The sequence below is a fragment of the Cololabis saira genome, chromosome 13 (assembly GCF_033807715.1).
Source record: "Cololabis saira isolate AMF1-May2022 chromosome 13, fColSai1.1, whole genome shotgun sequence".
Lineage (NCBI taxonomy): Eukaryota > Metazoa > Chordata > Actinopteri > Beloniformes > Belonidae > Cololabis > Cololabis saira.
In genome coordinates, this window is record NC_084599.1 from 32,289,383 (window position 1) to 32,307,266 (window position 17,884).

General features: G+C 40.1%; 2 protein-coding genes across 2 annotated transcripts in view; both read left to right on the top strand.

Annotated features, from left to right (window-relative positions):
* The window catches only part of LOC133458602 (collagen alpha-1(XXIV) chain), a 130,872-nt gene extending 127,460 nt beyond the window's left edge, over positions 1-3,412 (top strand). Inside the window, exons 58-60 of the mRNA XM_061738670.1 lie at positions 563-672; positions 768-998; positions 2,098-3,412. Coding sequence (XP_061594654.1) covers positions 563-672; positions 768-998; positions 2,098-2,244 — 488 coding nt within the window. The 3' untranslated portion in view covers positions 2,245-3,412. The remainder of the gene's footprint in view (positions 1-562; positions 673-767; positions 999-2,097) is intronic.
* Positions 3,413-6,981: 3,569 nt separating this feature from the next.
* znhit6 (zinc finger HIT-type containing 6) overlaps positions 6,982-17,884 on the top strand; it is a 37,647-nt gene continuing 26,744 nt past the window's right edge. Inside the window, exons 1-5 of the mRNA XM_061737235.1 lie at positions 6,982-7,155; positions 8,509-8,574; positions 10,233-10,339; positions 10,744-10,829; positions 13,580-13,683. Of these exons, the coding sequence (XP_061593219.1) occupies positions 7,067-7,155; positions 8,509-8,574; positions 10,233-10,339; positions 10,744-10,829; positions 13,580-13,683 (452 nt within the window). The 5' untranslated portion in view covers positions 6,982-7,066. The remainder of the gene's footprint in view (positions 7,156-8,508; positions 8,575-10,232; positions 10,340-10,743; positions 10,830-13,579; positions 13,684-17,884) is intronic.

The window sequence follows — 17,884 nt, forward strand, 5'->3', positions numbered from 1 at the left end:
CGATTCAAATGTCAAGAATCGATTCGATTCCGATTCTTAATATTCAAAATCGATTTATCATGATTCGATTCGATCCGATTCGATATTGATTTGGCTTAGTGTTATTTAAAATGTTTTTTGAGCTGTTGCCTGAATTATATGACTGTAAAATAACTAGTGAAATAATAATTTCACAATAATTGTTGTGAAATAACTAAGAAATAAATAACTCAAACAGGCCTCTCAATATCCATTTAAAGTGCAAAAAAGAAAGAAATTGCAACAGTTCATGCAGTAAACAAATCATTTTAGCTTATCTAATTTATTCTGGCACCACGCACACATATTGCCATGAAGCACCTGTCATTTTTCAGAAGTGTCATGACAAACTGTGTGTCCGACTACTGGGATTAAAGTTCACCTGGCGAAAATGGAGGGAAAAAAAAAAAATCGATCTTTAGACATAAGAATCGATTTTTTAGGAATTAATATGAGAATCGATTTAGAATCGGAAAATCGATTTTTTTCAACACAGGCCTATTATTTCTCCCTTCTGACCTGTTCTCCGTGTGACTCGTTTCAGATTGGTTCTGGATTGATCCCAACCTGGGCTGCACCTCTGACGCCTTCAAGGTCTTCTGCAACTTCACTGCAGGGGGACAGACTTGTTTACATCCAGTTGCCTCCGACAAGGTACCAGTGAAGTAGTGACACTCTGAAAACGTCCACGTTTGAAAACCCGATCGTATCAAAGCCGTATCAGACGCTGCTGGTTTCCTCTCCAACAGATGGCGTTTGACGTAGGGAACGTCCAAATGAAGTTTCTCCATTTACTGAGCTCTGAGGCGACCCAGGGCATCACGCTCCACTGCCGAAACAATCCACTCTCCATCACCAAAGACCACTTCAGCTCCAGTGGAAGCAGGGAGGAGAGCCGGCTGCGCTTTCTTGGCTGGAACAAACATGTGTTTGAGAAAGACACGCTACTTGAACCACACGTGCTGCATGACGAATGCAAGGTGACGAGCAGAACAGCGCCGACAACGGGAACCAAACAGATTCGTTGTTTGTCTTTGGTCCTAATCTGTGATTGTTTGTCTGTGTCTGATTGGATGCTGCCTTTTAGGCATTTCATAAAAAAGTATTATCAAATGATTATGAAAAAGTATATATGCTTGTGTCCTAATCATTTATCACACCCTAAAATCAGTGATTATTCGCTTAAAATTATTTATTTTTTAAATGGAGCCATCTTCAGTGTCGGAGTGGCGCATCATCTTAAACCCACGATCTCTACTAGTTCCTCGGTTTTTAGTTTTAGTGGGTTGGAAGTTATTTTGGTGTGGGAAGCAGAAGGGATGCTGTCATCTGAAGAGACCAAAAGATCTTACTAAGAGAGAGATGTCGGTAAACAGTTGCTCTTTAGAAGAAAAGAAAGTAAATAAATACCAATGTATCAATCTGTGAAGGGAATTTTGATTTCTGGAACATAAATTAAGGAAAAAGCAGTAAGTGAATAAATACAGAATAATCATGATAAAAATCTATGAAAAGTGTAGAAGTGAGATAGACTGAACTCTCCAGATTTCCCTGCTGGGCATTTGACTCAGCAGCACATGAACTAACGACATCACATACTGTACAGGGACCTCTCTTGGGAGGCAGCGGTTCGAGTCAAGAATATGCTCCTTCAGACACGTAAAACATCTAAATCCCACTAAAACACAAACAGTCCTATGCAGAAGTTAGTCCCTTCTCTTTTCAAACCTAAGTTTGGTATGTTTTTCATATATGTGTGTGAAAAACAAAATAAAAATCATCACATTATAGGTTATTTTAATACTTTTCTCTTTTTTTTTTGCCGTGCCTTTAACAAAAAAGAAAAGTTCATGTGGGCACTAGTAGCCAGTTACTTCTTCCAGCAGATTAGAGCCAGTTATTTTCAGGTGCTGCTAATCCTCAGACTCGAAGAACGGATCTGCATGAATTATTTGACAGAGCTGACTTTTGCACATGAAAATGGAAAATCACGTGCTTCTGTGACATGAACGTGCCTTGAATAATAAGTGACTGAGCGTTGAATTACTTGAACGACTTTCCTTCAAATCTCTGTTTCAGATCCAGGATGGCAGCTGGCACCAGTCTCGTTTCTTCTTCCACACTCAGGACAGTTGCCAGCTCCCCATCGTGGACATCCGAGAATTTCCCGCTTCGACTCCCAGCAGCCAGCAACACCTGGAAACGGGTCCGGTCTGCTTCCTCTGACACCAACGTCGTCCTGCAACCTGGTCACACCAACCACTCAACCCTACGGATGTTGTAACACATCTGGTTTTATATCTGTGAGGCTCCCGCTGCGGCAGAGCTCGTTGTCTCGGCGTGCTCGGCGTGCAAGCGCAGGCAGACCTACATGAAAGAGCTCTGCAGGACATTCAGGCCAAGAGGGCGAAAGCAGTTTATCAATTAAATGAGTAAAGTGTGGTTTGTTTTTATTTTATTTTATTTTATTTTATTTTCTTATGGTGCTTAGGTTCACTGCATATGGACCCGTGTTACTCCCTGATCCCAGGGTAGGGGCCCAAACTCACGCCTCCCCTTTCACCCTTTCCCCCTGCACACACTTTCACCACCCTGAGCTCAGCCAGAAGGATCGTGCCAGGGCTCCGCACAGGGCACTATCTAACTAAAGGTTAATACACGTGCAATGGCGTGCACAAAATGCGTGACTGCTTGTTATTTTTGTCCGCGGTCCCGTCCAGTCGGACCTGTACATCTTGACAGATGGTGCTCTACCTCTACATGGTTATTTGCTTTCTAAAATAGTTGCTTCTGCCAATGCGTCGTTTTTTTGACTTTGCGTTGTACGTATGTACCGGTTACATCAAGACGTGTTATGTTGTATGAATACTTATTATGATTTGGTCATTTCTAATTTATGAACCAATTTTTTTTAATTTTTTTTTTGATACACCACATATTTTTGTAGCATTTCATGTTCATGGTAGGTTCACAAATCTCCCACTGGTGCTACAGCAGAGAATAAGTCATCGATATTTCCTGTGTATATATTGACAGTATATTGTATGTTTATTTATAATCTTTTTTTCACATTACTGTACCACAGTAAGTTATACTCTCAGAGAACTGTTTGTCCAACCACAACTCAGTCTAATGAATATTTATGTTTAATCGATGCGTTTTTGAGCTCATACCTGTGACTCTTCATCAAACTTTTCTCAGTTTCTCAGTTCATTCCGAGGTGGTTTGTTTACTGGCAGCTACATTAGGCCAGATTCAGAAAACATACGAGACTGTCACCATATTCTTAAGTTATATTACCTTAAATAATATTATATAAAGTTTGTGGAGGAAAACATTGGATGCAAATGTGTAAATAAAAAAAATAAAAAAATAGTTTTACAAACAAATAAATTGAACATTTTATCCACGAAATGGTTCGGTGCTCTTTTTCATCAGGGGAATAAGTTGGTTTGTTTAGTGGGCGAAAGCTTAAGGAATGACGCTCAAACATCCATCCATCCTTCATCCAAAAAAAAAAAAAATCACTGGGTTTGTATGTGTATGTGTATGCGTATGTATGCGTATATATATGTATATATACTAAATATAGTAATAATGCACATATATATGCCTTAGGTTTTTACCGCCATGGTATCAACCATTAATATATGTGCAGACAAGGTAAAAAAAAAACAAAAAAAAAACATCCATCCATCCTTCATCTGCATCCCCATATTCCTGGTTAGGCCCCAGGAATCAAGCTTATTGGAGCTCCCTTTGAAAGGAAGGGAACACCCCTTGTGTGTTGTCAGTGCGTCAGAGAGCCACATATAGATATATACAACCATATACACTCATGTTTACTCCTATGGGTATTTTAGAGTCACCAACTGGCATAACACCCATGTTTTTGAGAGAAAACACTCCACGCAGTGAGGCCCCCCTTGCTGGATTCAAACCAAAAACCTGGTTATGATGCAACAATCACTAAGCCATCATGCTGGCCGAAAGCATGCACACTTGGCCGAGATAAACATGGTTTGTAAAAAAAATAAAAAACTAATAAAAGTTGCTATTAATGGTATTAACCTGTACAAAAAAACAGTTTACTTAGAGCGAGTGATGTTGCTTGGGTTATTACTGACACAATACAATTCAATTCAATATACTTTATTGTCCCTCTTGGGGAAATTTGTCTTGGACTCGACAGCTGAGCCACAAATGCCTTTACAGCTACAGTGTCAAAACAATACATCACCAAGCACACCATTTCAGCAACAATTACAAACACACACGCACTAATTGACACATGCTGAAAATCACCATAATAAAACGCAATATAATAAAGAAATAAATGAATAAAACATAACCATCAGAATCAGAAATACGTTTATTGCCAAGTTTGTTAGACACACACAAGGAATTTGTTGTGGTTATTGGTGCAGTACAAAGAGCAAATATATAATGAAAAGAGAAAATGTACAACATGAGGTTTTAAAGTGCTGAATATGAGTCTGTGCAAAGTTGACCTAGGATGTGCGTTAATGTAACGCATAAGGTCAGGAGTGGAGTCTTTACGTTAATGTAACGTAGGGTGGGATGGGGGGGCAGTCGGTAGTAGACAGGGAGAGGGGGGACCGGGGCCTTGTTGATGAGGACAGCTGCAGACGGGAAAAAACTGTTTTTGGGGGCGTGAGGTTTTGGTCCTGATGGACCGCAGCCTCCTGCCAGAGGGAAGAGTCTGGAACAGTTTGTGTCCGGGGTGAGAGGGGTCTGCTGCAATTTTTCCTGCACGCTTCAGGGTCCTGGAGGCGTGCAGGTCCTGGAGAGATGGGAGGTTGCAGCCAATCACCTTCTCTGCAGAGCGGATGATACGCTGCAGCCTGTTCCTCTCCTTCACAGTGGCAGCAGCGTACCAGATGGTGATGGAGGAGGTGAGGATGGACTCAATGATGGCCGTGTAGAACTGCACCATCATTTTCTTTGGCAGGTTGAACTTCTTTAGCTGCCACCGGAAGTACATCCTCTGCTGTGCTTTTTTGATGAGGGAGGTGATGTTCAGCTCCCACTTGAGGTCCTGGGTGATGATGGTCCCCAGGAAGCGGTAATGACTCCACAGTGTCTGCTGGGGAGTCACACAGGGTGAGGGGGGCCAGTGGGGCTGCGTTCCTCCTGTAGTCCACTATCATCTCCACTGTCTTTAGAGCGTTGAGCTCTAGGTTGTTCTGACCGCACCAAGTCACCAGCTGGTCCACCTCCCACCTGTAGGCGGACTCATCACCATCAGAGATGAGTCCAATGAGGGTGGTGTCGTCCGCAAACCTCAGGAGCTTGACAGACTGATGACTGGAGGTGCAGCTGTTGGTGTACAGGGAGAAGAGTAGAGGGGAGAGAACGCAGCCTTGAGGGGATCCGGTTGCTGATGGTCATGGGGTCAGAGACATGTTTCCCCAGCTTCACCAGCTTCACTGCTTCCTGTCAGACAGGAAGTCAGTGATCCACCTGCAGGTGGAGTCAGGTACGTTCAGCTGGGAGAGCTTGTCCTGGAGCAGAGATGGGATGATGGTGTTAAAAGCAGAGCTGAAGTCCACGAACAGGATCCTGGCGTAGGTTCCTGTGGAGTCCAGGTGCTGGAGGATGAAGTGCAGGGCCATGTTTACAGCATCGTCTACAGACCTGTTGGCTCTGTAGGCGAACTGCAGGCTGCATCCGTTTCAAATGCTATCAGTCCACTGAATAGGAATTTATCATAATCAGAGCCTTGAATGGTGTGAGTGGATGGGATACCGTCTACCCGGTAGATTTTTGTCATTATTCTTTGGGTTGATAATGGCTTTCCCAGCTACTGCTATTGAAAACTTAGGCTCAGTAGATGTTTTGTCACCGGTTAGAATTTGGGTTCAGGGTTTAGGTTAAGGTTAGGTTTAGGGTGAGGGTTAAGTTAAGGTTAGGTCTGAAACATGTAGTTGAGTGTAGAATAGTGACAAAAAATCTACTGAGCCTAAGTTTCATTTTCAATAGCAGTAGCTGGGAAAGCAATTATCAACCCAAAGAATAATTACAAAAATCTACCAGGTAGACAGTATCCCATCTACTCACACCATTCAAGGCTATGATTATGATAAATTCCTATTCGGTGGACTGCATTTGAAGCTGCTGACTGCAGGGGATCCAGTGGTGGGTCTGTGATGTTCTTCAGGTGTGGCAGCACAAGGCGCTCAAAAGACTTCATCATAAATAAATCAATGAATAAAACATAAACATGTTTACACGTTACCAAAGCATTTTGACCCCAATAACAGTGACCATTTTCGCTGTGTAAGGGTCAGGGCAGTGGTTCTCAAATGGGGGTACGCGTACCCCTGGGGGTACGTGAAAACACTCCAGGGGGTACGTGAGATTTTAAAATATACATATATTTAAAAAGTAGCATCCATGCAAAAATCCTTTAAAAATAATTATCTCATAAATAATTGAGGAAAATATAAGTTTAAATTCATAAAATGAATGTTATCTTCAGGAGTAGGCTATTCAACTTATTATCCTAAAACCCCAGAGTAACCCCCACACCAGGATGGTTCCACCTAACCTGTCAAATGCCACCTGGCTTCACCTGTCAATCACCTGGCTTCACCTGTCAATCACTTGGACCAACGATGGAGTCGTGGTTGAAGCGTAGCAGCAATATTTTTATGTTTAATAAATCAGTTACTGATGGCACAGTGCTCTGTTTTAGGTCTTTTTTTTTTTACAACCAAGAGTGCTTTGCGCTGGTTAGGGGGTACTCGGTTGAAAAAATATTTCACAGGGGGTACATCACTGAAAAAAGGTTGAGGACCACTGGGTTCGGGTTCAGCTCAGCCAGGAGAGGTAGGTGCACCTCGCCACCTCGCCAGCAGGGGGCGACATCAGCAGCGCTCCGACCGGAACTGCCGACCACGTGCTGCTGCTGCAGGAACACGGTTTGTTTTGATGCCGGTAGCGACCTCGTTTTCAACTGCAACGTGTAGATTTGAGCTGAAACTGAGGTTTAATTAAAAAAAAGTCAAGTAAAATACACAGAAATATGTCTTCACCGGAGAGAAAAGTCGAAAACGGAGTTCTGGAGGAGGAAGAGGAGCAGAAAGCGAGAAAGAGAAAGATTTCTCTCTCCAGGTTGGTTGTTAAAACATGCGCACGAGTTTTCCCTCACATCTGGAGCTTCGTGTTGTTTGCTTTAATTCAGTTTGTCGTGGATTTTCCACTCGTGTCTTGTCATGAAATACCAGGTATTTCGATGTTTACTGTGTTTACGCCCAGCAGTTAACAAATCAACGACGTATCAGCGAGGATATGGTTGCATAGTCAGAAATAATCTCCCCAAAGCATCTGGACCTTTTGAATAAAGTTTAAAAAGTCAGAAAATATGGGTTAAGGATTCCGGGATTATTTGCAGAAAGACAAAAATACGTTTTGTTGAAGGTTTGCAAGCGTATATTGTGTCACTTTGCCAACCACGTTGTCACAGTTTTATGGATTTTGCTTCATTAATGATTGCAATTTACAGGCGCAAAAAATAAGCTTTTGCAAAAGAAATATTACAGCTACAACTTTCTAATTTGTGAAAGAAAATAACATGTATTTACAGCCCTTGAGGGTATTAACACTATGCACCATTTATGGTGACAACAGGGTTCTTAAAAATGAATGGGAATGTTTAGGTGTCACTAACACAACTGGTGACTGGCTACAGAAATATACAGCACCAAGAATTTACCAGACGAACAACCTTAAACTAATTGATAGATCTAAAGCTGCTCATTTCTAAAGGTCATCTTCTCAAGTCCTAACTTTACTTTATCCGATTTCAGCTGTCACGGTTGTGCTTCATATATTTTGGGAATGTGCTACAGGGAATACATGTAATACCATTAGTTTTTTTTTTAAAGAAAATATGTTTATATATGCTGAAGGATGATGCAGTTCTGAACCTTTCAGTAATACATAGAGGATTATTTTGACAGCTTTACAACAGGTATGAGAACAACCTTGGAATATTGGTATAATAAGGAGTTAATGAGATGCTGACGGGTTAACACACAATATAATGGGTAATTTGAAGTATTTAGCTACGAGATTTAACCAGACAAAACGTTACACTGTAGCCGCCTGGGCTGATGAAGTAGCTAAAATGAATGAGTTCCTGAAAGATCTGTAATATATGATGCAATTATTACTTTTTTTATTATTACCTAAATGCTAAAGATCCACATTGCGGCCAGCCCTGATTCAAGTCCTAGTCTGTGCTCGTTTGTTGGAGATAACCCCTCCTACACCCCCACCTGCCCTCTTTACGCTTTTTCTCCTTCAATAAAGGGCATTGGCTCCCAGACAAACAAAAATAAAAAAAAAGGTTATTGTTGGTTTTCCACTCTGTCTGAATCTATCACCGTTACTTTTTGTTTTAGTTTAATAGAAAAAATGCCCACGGCTTAAGTATTTTTTTGCCAATTTGTTCTCTCTCTGCAGGTGTGGAGTTTGCAGATCCAAGGAGGCCAATTATACATGTCCCGCCTGCCTCACACATTCATGCAGGTGACGTCTTTTATGTTCAGAACTTCAGTTTGACCACCCAATATTGAACATCTGCTTTTTACAAAACTGTTTGAAGGTCATTATAAAAACATCCAGTCTGACAATAACTGTTTCTTTTATATTGTGTTATACCTATCACCTATCCTTTATTCTAATATCTTGGAGTTATTAGAAACCTTTGAAGTGAAACACAGTAGGTGAAACAATTTCATTCAAGGTGTCTCATAAAAATAATCATGAGTCGTTTCCTGGATACAATCCTCTAACGCCAGCTATCTGAACATGCTTAATACTAACAAAAGGACATCTTGTTAGATTTAAGGCTTCTCTGGAACACTGAACTCAGAACATTTTATGCCAAACACAAACGTGCAAATGGTTTGTGTTTTAATAATACTAATCTGTTTACTGTTGCTTTAATCCTGTTAGTAAGTAAAGAACATTGTGAAGAAGATTGTATCTGCTGCATCTCCAGACAATTATAGAGGAGACATCTAATGCGTAGGGGAGAAAACATGAAAGCCCTTCAAAACATTTGATTCTCTTGATCTCGGTGGGGGACGAGGTCAATGGATGAATGAGCTTTGAGAACTGAGTAGACATTTCTGTCTCATCTACACTCCTAACTTTAATACAACTATTCATTCATCCAGATTAATAACCCATTATTCAGTTTCTTATAAAACTGGAATTACCAAATAGTTGGAAAACTCCTCCAACATAAAAAACATATTTAAGTGATCCAAGCATTTGTAAACCCCGGCTGAGGTCTGATTTGTGTGAAACTGTCTCCCTGGTGTTCAGGGTTCAGGTGATTAGAGCCGTCTCTCTGTGGGTCGCTGCATTACGTAATGGGAGTTTTATATGCCGTGTAGCTAAGTTGTTGAAGTATGACCCCATGCAGATGTTCAAACCTTTTATCTCCTCATCAGAGACACAAACTTTCAAATGTTGAAACTGCTCTGAGCATTTTTTTTGTCTTGTATAATTAATTATAAAAAAGTTCTGTTTTAACCATTAAAAAGCAACTGGCATGTCAGAATTATGAGGCCGTATTCTGTAACTATCCTCCTCCACATTTGCGTGCAGAAATGTATTATTTATGGTTGACTCATGGCCAATGTTTTTGTTTTTACTGATTGAACTTAGCTTTGATTTGTGGCCAGTAACAACATACCACTGCAAACAGTTCATGGCCCTTTCTGTAACTTCTGTCGAGGCCGAAGCCTTTAAAAACACAACCTCCAAATATCCAGTGTCACGATAAAGGCCATACTTGAAGCTTTCATTAAAACTTATCAGAAAGTGCAGCCGAATGTCCTTCCCTTTCTTTTGTTGTTGCCTGTTGTTTCAGGCATCCTCTTGCATTCCTCTCGCATAGTTCACGGGGATGCGGTCCGTCTGACGCGAGTCAAATACCTGTCTGTCAGCAGAGGTCTGAACATGGATCTGTTTGTGCCGAGATGTTTTCAAAAATCCAGTTGAGCGCTTTTTTGACTTCCGAATCACGATGTGTTGAGGTTGGCAGGGATATGAGATTTTTTTATTTTTCCCCCTATTAAAACCAAACTGCTGTTATATAACATTTTGAAGGTACTTCATGTCTCCATATTTTAATAACTGAAACTGAGCCCGGCATGTTGTGTTTGTTTTCACAGTTTGCTGTGTGTGAAGAAGCACAAAGACGACTCGGGGTGCAGTGGGGTTAGAAATAAAACGGCGTTTGTGGCTCTCTCACATTTTGATGAAATGAATCTTCTCAGCGGTGAGCATGTCCTTCCCCACCGGAAACCCTTTCAGACCACATTTTACATTTCAGATTTATCTTCAGACGTCCCCTCTGCTATAGCAAGACAACATATTTATTGGGGTGGTTTTGTAAAGCTATAAAAATATAAAAGGAACATCCCATTTGGATGTTTCGGGACATTGCACTAGTTTTATGTAATTTTTTGGCAGGAATAAACTTACAAACTTGGCAAAAGTTTTCAAACTTAACCATGTTTGTGTGGAACCATTAGAGGAAAAGTTAATTCACTCAGTTTTAAGATGAGTCTGAAAGAAAACGAGGGCGCAGAGATTTCAGTTGCTTTTCAAACACAACTGTCTTTAATGTTTATTCAATAACAGTGTATTAATCGATGGTGCCATTTGTCCATTGTGCTGTAGATTACAGATTTCTGGAGGATACTGGAAGGTTTTCTGACGGTGCCACCAGAGACGGGCTCATACGGGCTCCTCGTTGTACTTTTAAAGTAAGTCTGTGATTAATTAACGGGTGATCAGGTCATTTCACCTAGATTAGACACTAAAAGCAGTGCAACAGGTAAGTTTTTCACTTGTTCTGTGGAAATCAGCGATGGATGCCATGATAATCACGTGCAGTCATTATGCTGTTTAAATAGAGCATTTTGTTTTTTTCCTATCAACGCAGCTGGCGCTGCGGTCCAACGGTTGGAGTCAGACTGTTATTGTAATACTGTTTTATAATATAAACAGTTTAGAAAAATATCCAAATTGTGTGCTGCAGCTTTAAATTTCCAGTAACAACAACATTTACCAAAAACTTAAGCTACTCACGTAGGATATTATGTACTTTGGTTGGTTTTACAAACTCTGTTTATGATTTCCTCGTTGTGACAGTTCAACAGCCACGTCTGCACTGTCGTACGGAACCAGTGAACCTGCAAGCTTTCTTTTGTTTAAAAGACTAAATTTAATTTCCACAGAAAAAAAAACACTCTCAAAATAAGGGGAATGAGGCCAAATTCCCACATTGTGCTGATTTTGTTTTAAGAGATGGAGAACTAAGAAGAGCTCCAAGTTAGGGTTTCCTTTTACTAAAGTGGCTCAGTTTTCGGACGGGTACATTGTTGCAGTAAAGAAGTAGCTATGTGGCATCATTGTGAAGTTTTTAACTGTAATGTGCCCCGTAACTCCCCTTGAGTCCTTGTCATCATAATACTTATTTGAGTGAGTCATATAGTTGTGTATTCTAATAAAAATGTTTTTATTTGCATTTAATTATCTATCAATCAGGCTGTATTTTTCATTGGACCAAAACTGCGGTGAGCAATTTTTTTTTTTAGGAAAAAAAAAATCTTTTTCAATGAAAAACCTCTCGAGTCTAGAATGATTCTTGAATATTCTTTTAATTAACCTTTAAAATCAGCGAGGAACACACAGTAGCAGTACATCGACCTTTCTGCCCAAAGAAGGGTTTTTCTGTTCTGCTTTGCTGCTCCTGTAATTTGGGGCTGCAGTTATGTAATGCTTACGGTTGTTGCTCCAAACCTCATAAGTGTCTTTTTGCAGAAGTTAATGCCAGTGATTACTTACGCAATAAGTACAGTACAACTCGAGTGACACTTGATCGCTTTGAGTAATTCCCATACTTATATGGGATCTTTTTGGGGAGGGTAATAACTGTTACAGCGGTCAAAAATCAATCAAAATAACGAGGCGAACGTGCGGGGAGAGATAAATTCTTGGCCCGCGGCGAGTGTTGGGATTTTTCCTCCAGAACATTGCAAACACAGTAATCTGTCATTAGCCCTGAAGAGCTCTGATTTTAAATAAATCTCTTAAACTGTCTCAACTCCAAGCTGACGTTATGGGACAGCCAGAAAGGAAAGTCTTGTCCTTTCAAGTTAGACGACGATGGTAAGGAGAAAATGAATGCGTCTTTGGATTAATTGTTAATGAAACTTGCACAGGGAGGTCCGTTGATGCGGAACAGATGTTCAGTATATCTACATATTTGTCCCCAGAGATGATATACCCACTTTGGCTTCTCCGCTCTGCTGAAATGTCAGCCAGTCTGGTCCCAACAAACCTGTCGGGCCAACGACTCTTCGTCATATCCCGTTTCACCCAACACTTTAATTTGAAGACTGCTGCTGAGGGCCGTCACTTCATTCTTGCTTTATGGGGCTTCTTAGCAGCTATACGCTGTGCTGTTAATCTACCAGAAGTTTTTTCATTGACACTACTTAATGCAAAATATAGTGTACAAGTATCTTGAGTGAGGAGCTGTTAAATTTAATTGCACAAAACTGGTAAAAAACTGAAATCTGCCCCAAAACTTAAATCTTCAACAATCTGACTATTAGAATTTAAATGTATAATGTCCTGGTAAACATTATGCTTTATTGACTTTTAAAGTAAAGTTCAGTTGATTTGGAGAACTTAATCCGGTTTCAGACATGCAAAGCTTTGGTTACAAGTGGCAACACACTAACGTGTTTTCTGCTTGAACACGTCAGTGCTTTTAAAAACATTATTTTGATGACAGTCTTGTTACCGGGGTCACCCCCAGTAACATTTACATATAACTCTTGACTTGGTCCCCGCCTGAACTTCTGCAGTCATGGTAACTGACACCAACAGAACTGGTGGGCCTTGATTTTGTCATAGCATGCACTCCATGTTTTCCCTCTGTGTTGTTTCCCTGAGCAATGTTTGGAGGAATTAAATGGGGAAAAAAAAGAAATACTCAGAGAGGGCTGCTGTGCAAATATGACGTGACGCATCTCAAATAAATAGCAGGAAAAGAAAAGATGCCTGAGGTAGCATCCTTGCAGTAAAGTACAGACTTCAGCACATTCTGTTTCATTCACAAAAACCTTTATATGCAGCCTGCAATGTGACCCCTAAGAGAGAGGAGCGGAAAAACAACAACCTTTTGCTTTACTAAAATCATAATCTGCTCCAGTGTAGAGACACAGTGATGCTGTTGCAGTGGAGGTTCATGAGTCAGATGTTGGAGCTTTTTTTTTGCTAAAAAACAGGGGCCCTTTTGGGACAGTTTGGTGCATGTTTTCAGCACTGTCCTGCCCTGAATCATGAATATATACTGCATGATAAAAAGTAAACTCTTTTACTGATTGAAAAATCTTTTAATTCTCTATCTCCCATATCTGACTGTCTTCTCAGCTCTAAATCTCCACTGTTTCTAATGACTGATCTTATGACTTATCACTGTTTTTATATTTCTGCTTTCCAGAGCAAAAAATTGGCTTCCCATGCCAGGAAGATGAACATCACACTGCGATCCCTCCCCGTCACGTTCACGAAGAACAAAGAAAACTCGACTTTCTTCCGTTCACGGTAAGAGCACTCAGATACAGATATTATATTTGTCTCAACTTCAGCTGGTGTTTGACAAAACGTTGATTGCATTGTACAGTTTCAGTTCAGCACAATGTTAGAAGTCAATTTCGACAAAATTTTACAAACAAGGTAAACAACTCTGACTTAAAACTCTCTATACTCTTAAATCACTCGTCCTTTTTGTCGCTCAAGTATAAAACATCTATATGATTATTTTTAAAAGAAAGTCAGGTGACTGATGCAACTTTGTCTTTACCATTTTGAAACCGTCATTATGCACATTATTGTCATGGTGCAATATCAGCATTATTATCCTTCTGAATGAAACGCTGCGCATGTCTTACGGTTTAGAAGAACATACAAAAGCAGAATTGAGCACAAACACAAAACTATGAGGATATTTGTGATCCACTGGGTACCAGAGAAACGGCTCCTACGGGGTTTCTGGTGAGATGAAGTCCTGATTCATCTGCACCTCTGCCACAGGATGGCACTCTTGTTAAGCGGTAACAGCAGTTGTGTGTTGGGCTGCCTGTCGCCGTGCTATCTCACAACTGTAACATGTAGGATGATGAAACATTGACCTGCTTTGGTCTTTAGAATATAAGCGTGTGTCGTTGAAGTTCAGCAGAGAAGCTTAAACTACGAGGAATCTGCTCGACATGCTGAAACTTTGCACAGTTGTGCTTTGTTTCACAAACGATCTGTTATACAGGAAGCAAATCCTCTTGAAGAAACTGCAGAAAATATCATTTGTAGGGCTTATTAGGTTCAAATTAGTGTTAGATTCATGAATGTGATATTTTAAAGACTTGCGATATCACTGTTTTTATCTTCTTAGAGAAAATCCTTCAACTTATGGTCAGCCATTGCTGTTTACGTTACAACGCGATATGGGTTGTGGTGACTTCAGCGGGCCAGAGCGGCTTGCCCTCAGCTCCATCAAAACAAATAATACTTTTCAAACGTTTTCCATTTGAGTTGTCTTGAACTTTAACATTTTTTTTTTTTTTTTATATCTTTTTATTTCACAATAAATTTCACAATTCACATTTTCACATGCATGATTTCTATTATACCCACATTCCTACCCTCCCCATAATTACCCTAGGGGAAAAAAAAAAAAAAAACATACATTAAGGGAGAACAAAATTAAATAAATATTAAAAAAAATAAATAAATAAATATATAATGGCAGCAACAGCGATATCAAACTATATATATATATCCATACATACATACAAACATACATACATATAAGGCACAAGTTCGAAAATAAAGATACTCATTAGTCCCCTTTGGAAAAATTATCCAGTTTTGAGAATAATGGGAACCAAAATTCTTGAAAAATATGAGCACGGTTGTATTTTTCTAAAGTTAAGTTAGAAATGTAACATTTAACTTGCAAATGTGTTAACTAAACTCTGAAAAGTTTGTTTTTCCCCCATGTATATCTTTGTTGATTTCAATGCTTCTCCAGGTTCATAACTGATGTCTGTCCTCATTGGCATTATGTTAACAGATGCGTAAATGCTCCAGAGCCACATTTACTAATAATTATTCAACCATATTTTATTAGCAGCATCTTGATTGAACTTATCCAGCTTAGTTTATATTTGTTGTTGTTCATCTGAGATAGATTTGATCTCATTTCCATACCTGGTAAGTACAAGATGACATTTTTGTGGCAATATGTCAAACCCACAGAACGACAGAGGGTCATGTTATGAAATGTTATTCATTCAATTCAGAAGGAAATATCTTTTCAAAGTTGGCAGTAGTTGCTACCAACTTAACTTCTGTTGATGAAGTGATACAAGACTCATTTCATTGCTGCTTGGGAGAAAGGGGAGTTGGTTACAGTAGTGTTTGACACTGTGAGTCAGTATATTTGCAGATTCCAGGCAACGCAAACACAAACACTGAGCACTTACTGCTGAACATAAGCTGACAAGTGGTCAGAGTATGACTAGACTGTTGCAGTGCTTTGCTCCAGCTAAAGGAACAATTGATAAACTACTTCAGAGATGGGTTAAATACGTCTGTTTCATATTCTGCAACGTAAAATTACACATTCGAGTCATAATTAACTATTAATTTACTCAAAACACAAAAATATGAAAAACAAGTTTTCCGAATGAAATGTATTTCAAGATTATTTACACTTGACTCCTTCTGCTTTTTTATTTTTTTTTATTTTTTATTTTTTTTGAACACAGAAGTTAATTGAATCACCTGTGCCAGATGGCTGCCAGAAATAGAATTTCTGTGAAATTTAAAACATAATTAAACATAATTGACAATTAAAATATAACTTTTTTTCCAGAAAAGGTTAATTTTAGTCAGTGTCGTGTATTCGACATTGCAGCTCATTATTGCTACTGTAAGACTCTTTTTTTCCTCTTATGTGCTTAATTCCGCCGGTGGTCTTGTCATTTCTGGCAGCTTTCTTTTGTCTCTGTGCAACCTTCTGCCACTCATTTCACTATTTCTTTTGAGGCTGAGCCATGCCACTTTAATCCCACAGTGGAAGAATAGAGAGGGTGGGGTGGGGGTGGTTATTGAACTCCATATTAAAGTTTTACGAGCCTGAAATTCCCAGGGACAACAGTAGGTGCCAATCAGGATTGCCACTAAAAAGAAAGCTTTGTCAGTTCCCTCCAGCTGGTTTTGCGGTGCGACTCCTTTTCACCGCCCTGTTTTCCATCCTGAGTTTCTGACTCTGTCATGTCCATCTCTGCAGTTCTGCAGGTGGTGAGTTGAAGTGTGCTCATCTGAAGGAGCACTAATTTACATCGGGCTTTAGTAGCAGGCCTCAACTCCCTCCTTCCGTTTCCCAGATCAACAGCTGTGGGAGTGTATGACGAGAGCAGCAACATTCTGGGAATTTTCAAAACTGAAAACTCGACATCGGAGTTCATGAGAATACGTTGGAATGAATGTGCATTACTTGGAATGAATAGGGTATATGTGTGAGGTAATGAGGATAAACTGTAAGTTTGTAAAATTACCAGGTAGCATATCATTCAGTTTTATTAGTATAGCATCTATTACAATACAAATTGTCTGGGGGAACTTTTCAGAGGCCCAGGACGTGGCCCCCGAGCAATTATTAAAGAAATGTTGGCAAGTAAATACCTCCCCTAGCGGGAGAAAAGCCTTTAAGCCAAACAGTGGAAAGAAAAACTCCCCTTTTAAGAGGGAAGAAATCCTGAGAGGAACCTGGACCATAAGGGGGGGACCATCCTGCCGAAGGCCAGCTGGGTAGAGCAGGAGAAGAGGAGGGAGGTAGGAAAGGGAGGATGAAGAACAGAGAGGGGAGAGACACAGGTATGTTGTCACTGTTTCATGAGACAAAATATATCAGTGGTGATTATCTAGATGGAGAACTAAAAGTTCAAAGTGCTTATATTATTGCTGATACATGGTCAGTTGATGTGCTACAGAGATGACTATATAAACAGGTGTAGTCGGCAGACACTGGGATGGTCGGAGGGTGGGACTGCAGTTTGTTGTGCTGGTTTGCCCCCTCATTTTCTCTTCTGTACATGTTAGCTTTGTCAGCTCTGGGAGCTCTGGCCTGCAAACATGTACAGAAGAGAAAATGAGGGGGCAAACCAGCACAACAAACTACAGGAACAATGGAGAACAATTATGAGGTACTTCTAATTTAAGCGGACCTATTATGAAAAACTAGTTTTTTTCTTGCTTTTACATATATAAAGTGGTCTCCCCTCAGCCTGCCAACTCAGAGAAGGAGAAAAGCAACCAAATTCTGCAGTGTCTGTACAGCCGCCCGGATGAGCCATCCAATGTGATGTGGATCTACGAGCCGTTCAGATTCTGCTCCAGTCGTTACGTAACGACGGGAGCAATGCGTGAAACCACACCCACAACTAACTCTGCCATTTTTTTCGTAGCGGTGTATCGTGTCATTCAGGCAGCCAATCAGCACAGAGCCTCATTATCATAGCCCCGCCCACTCAGAAACCTGCATATATAATGAGGTTAGAGAATGGGAAGATAAAGACATGGCTCAGAGGCTGAATTTCTAATTTATTTAGCAAAAACAATCAAAAGCTTGTTTTTAAGACATTCAAGGCCTGTTAAAAATAGCTATTAGATGCCATAATAGGTCCCCTTTAATATCTGAAGATTTATCTGAAGAAAGGAAAAAGAAGAGGGGGGAAGGAAGGGT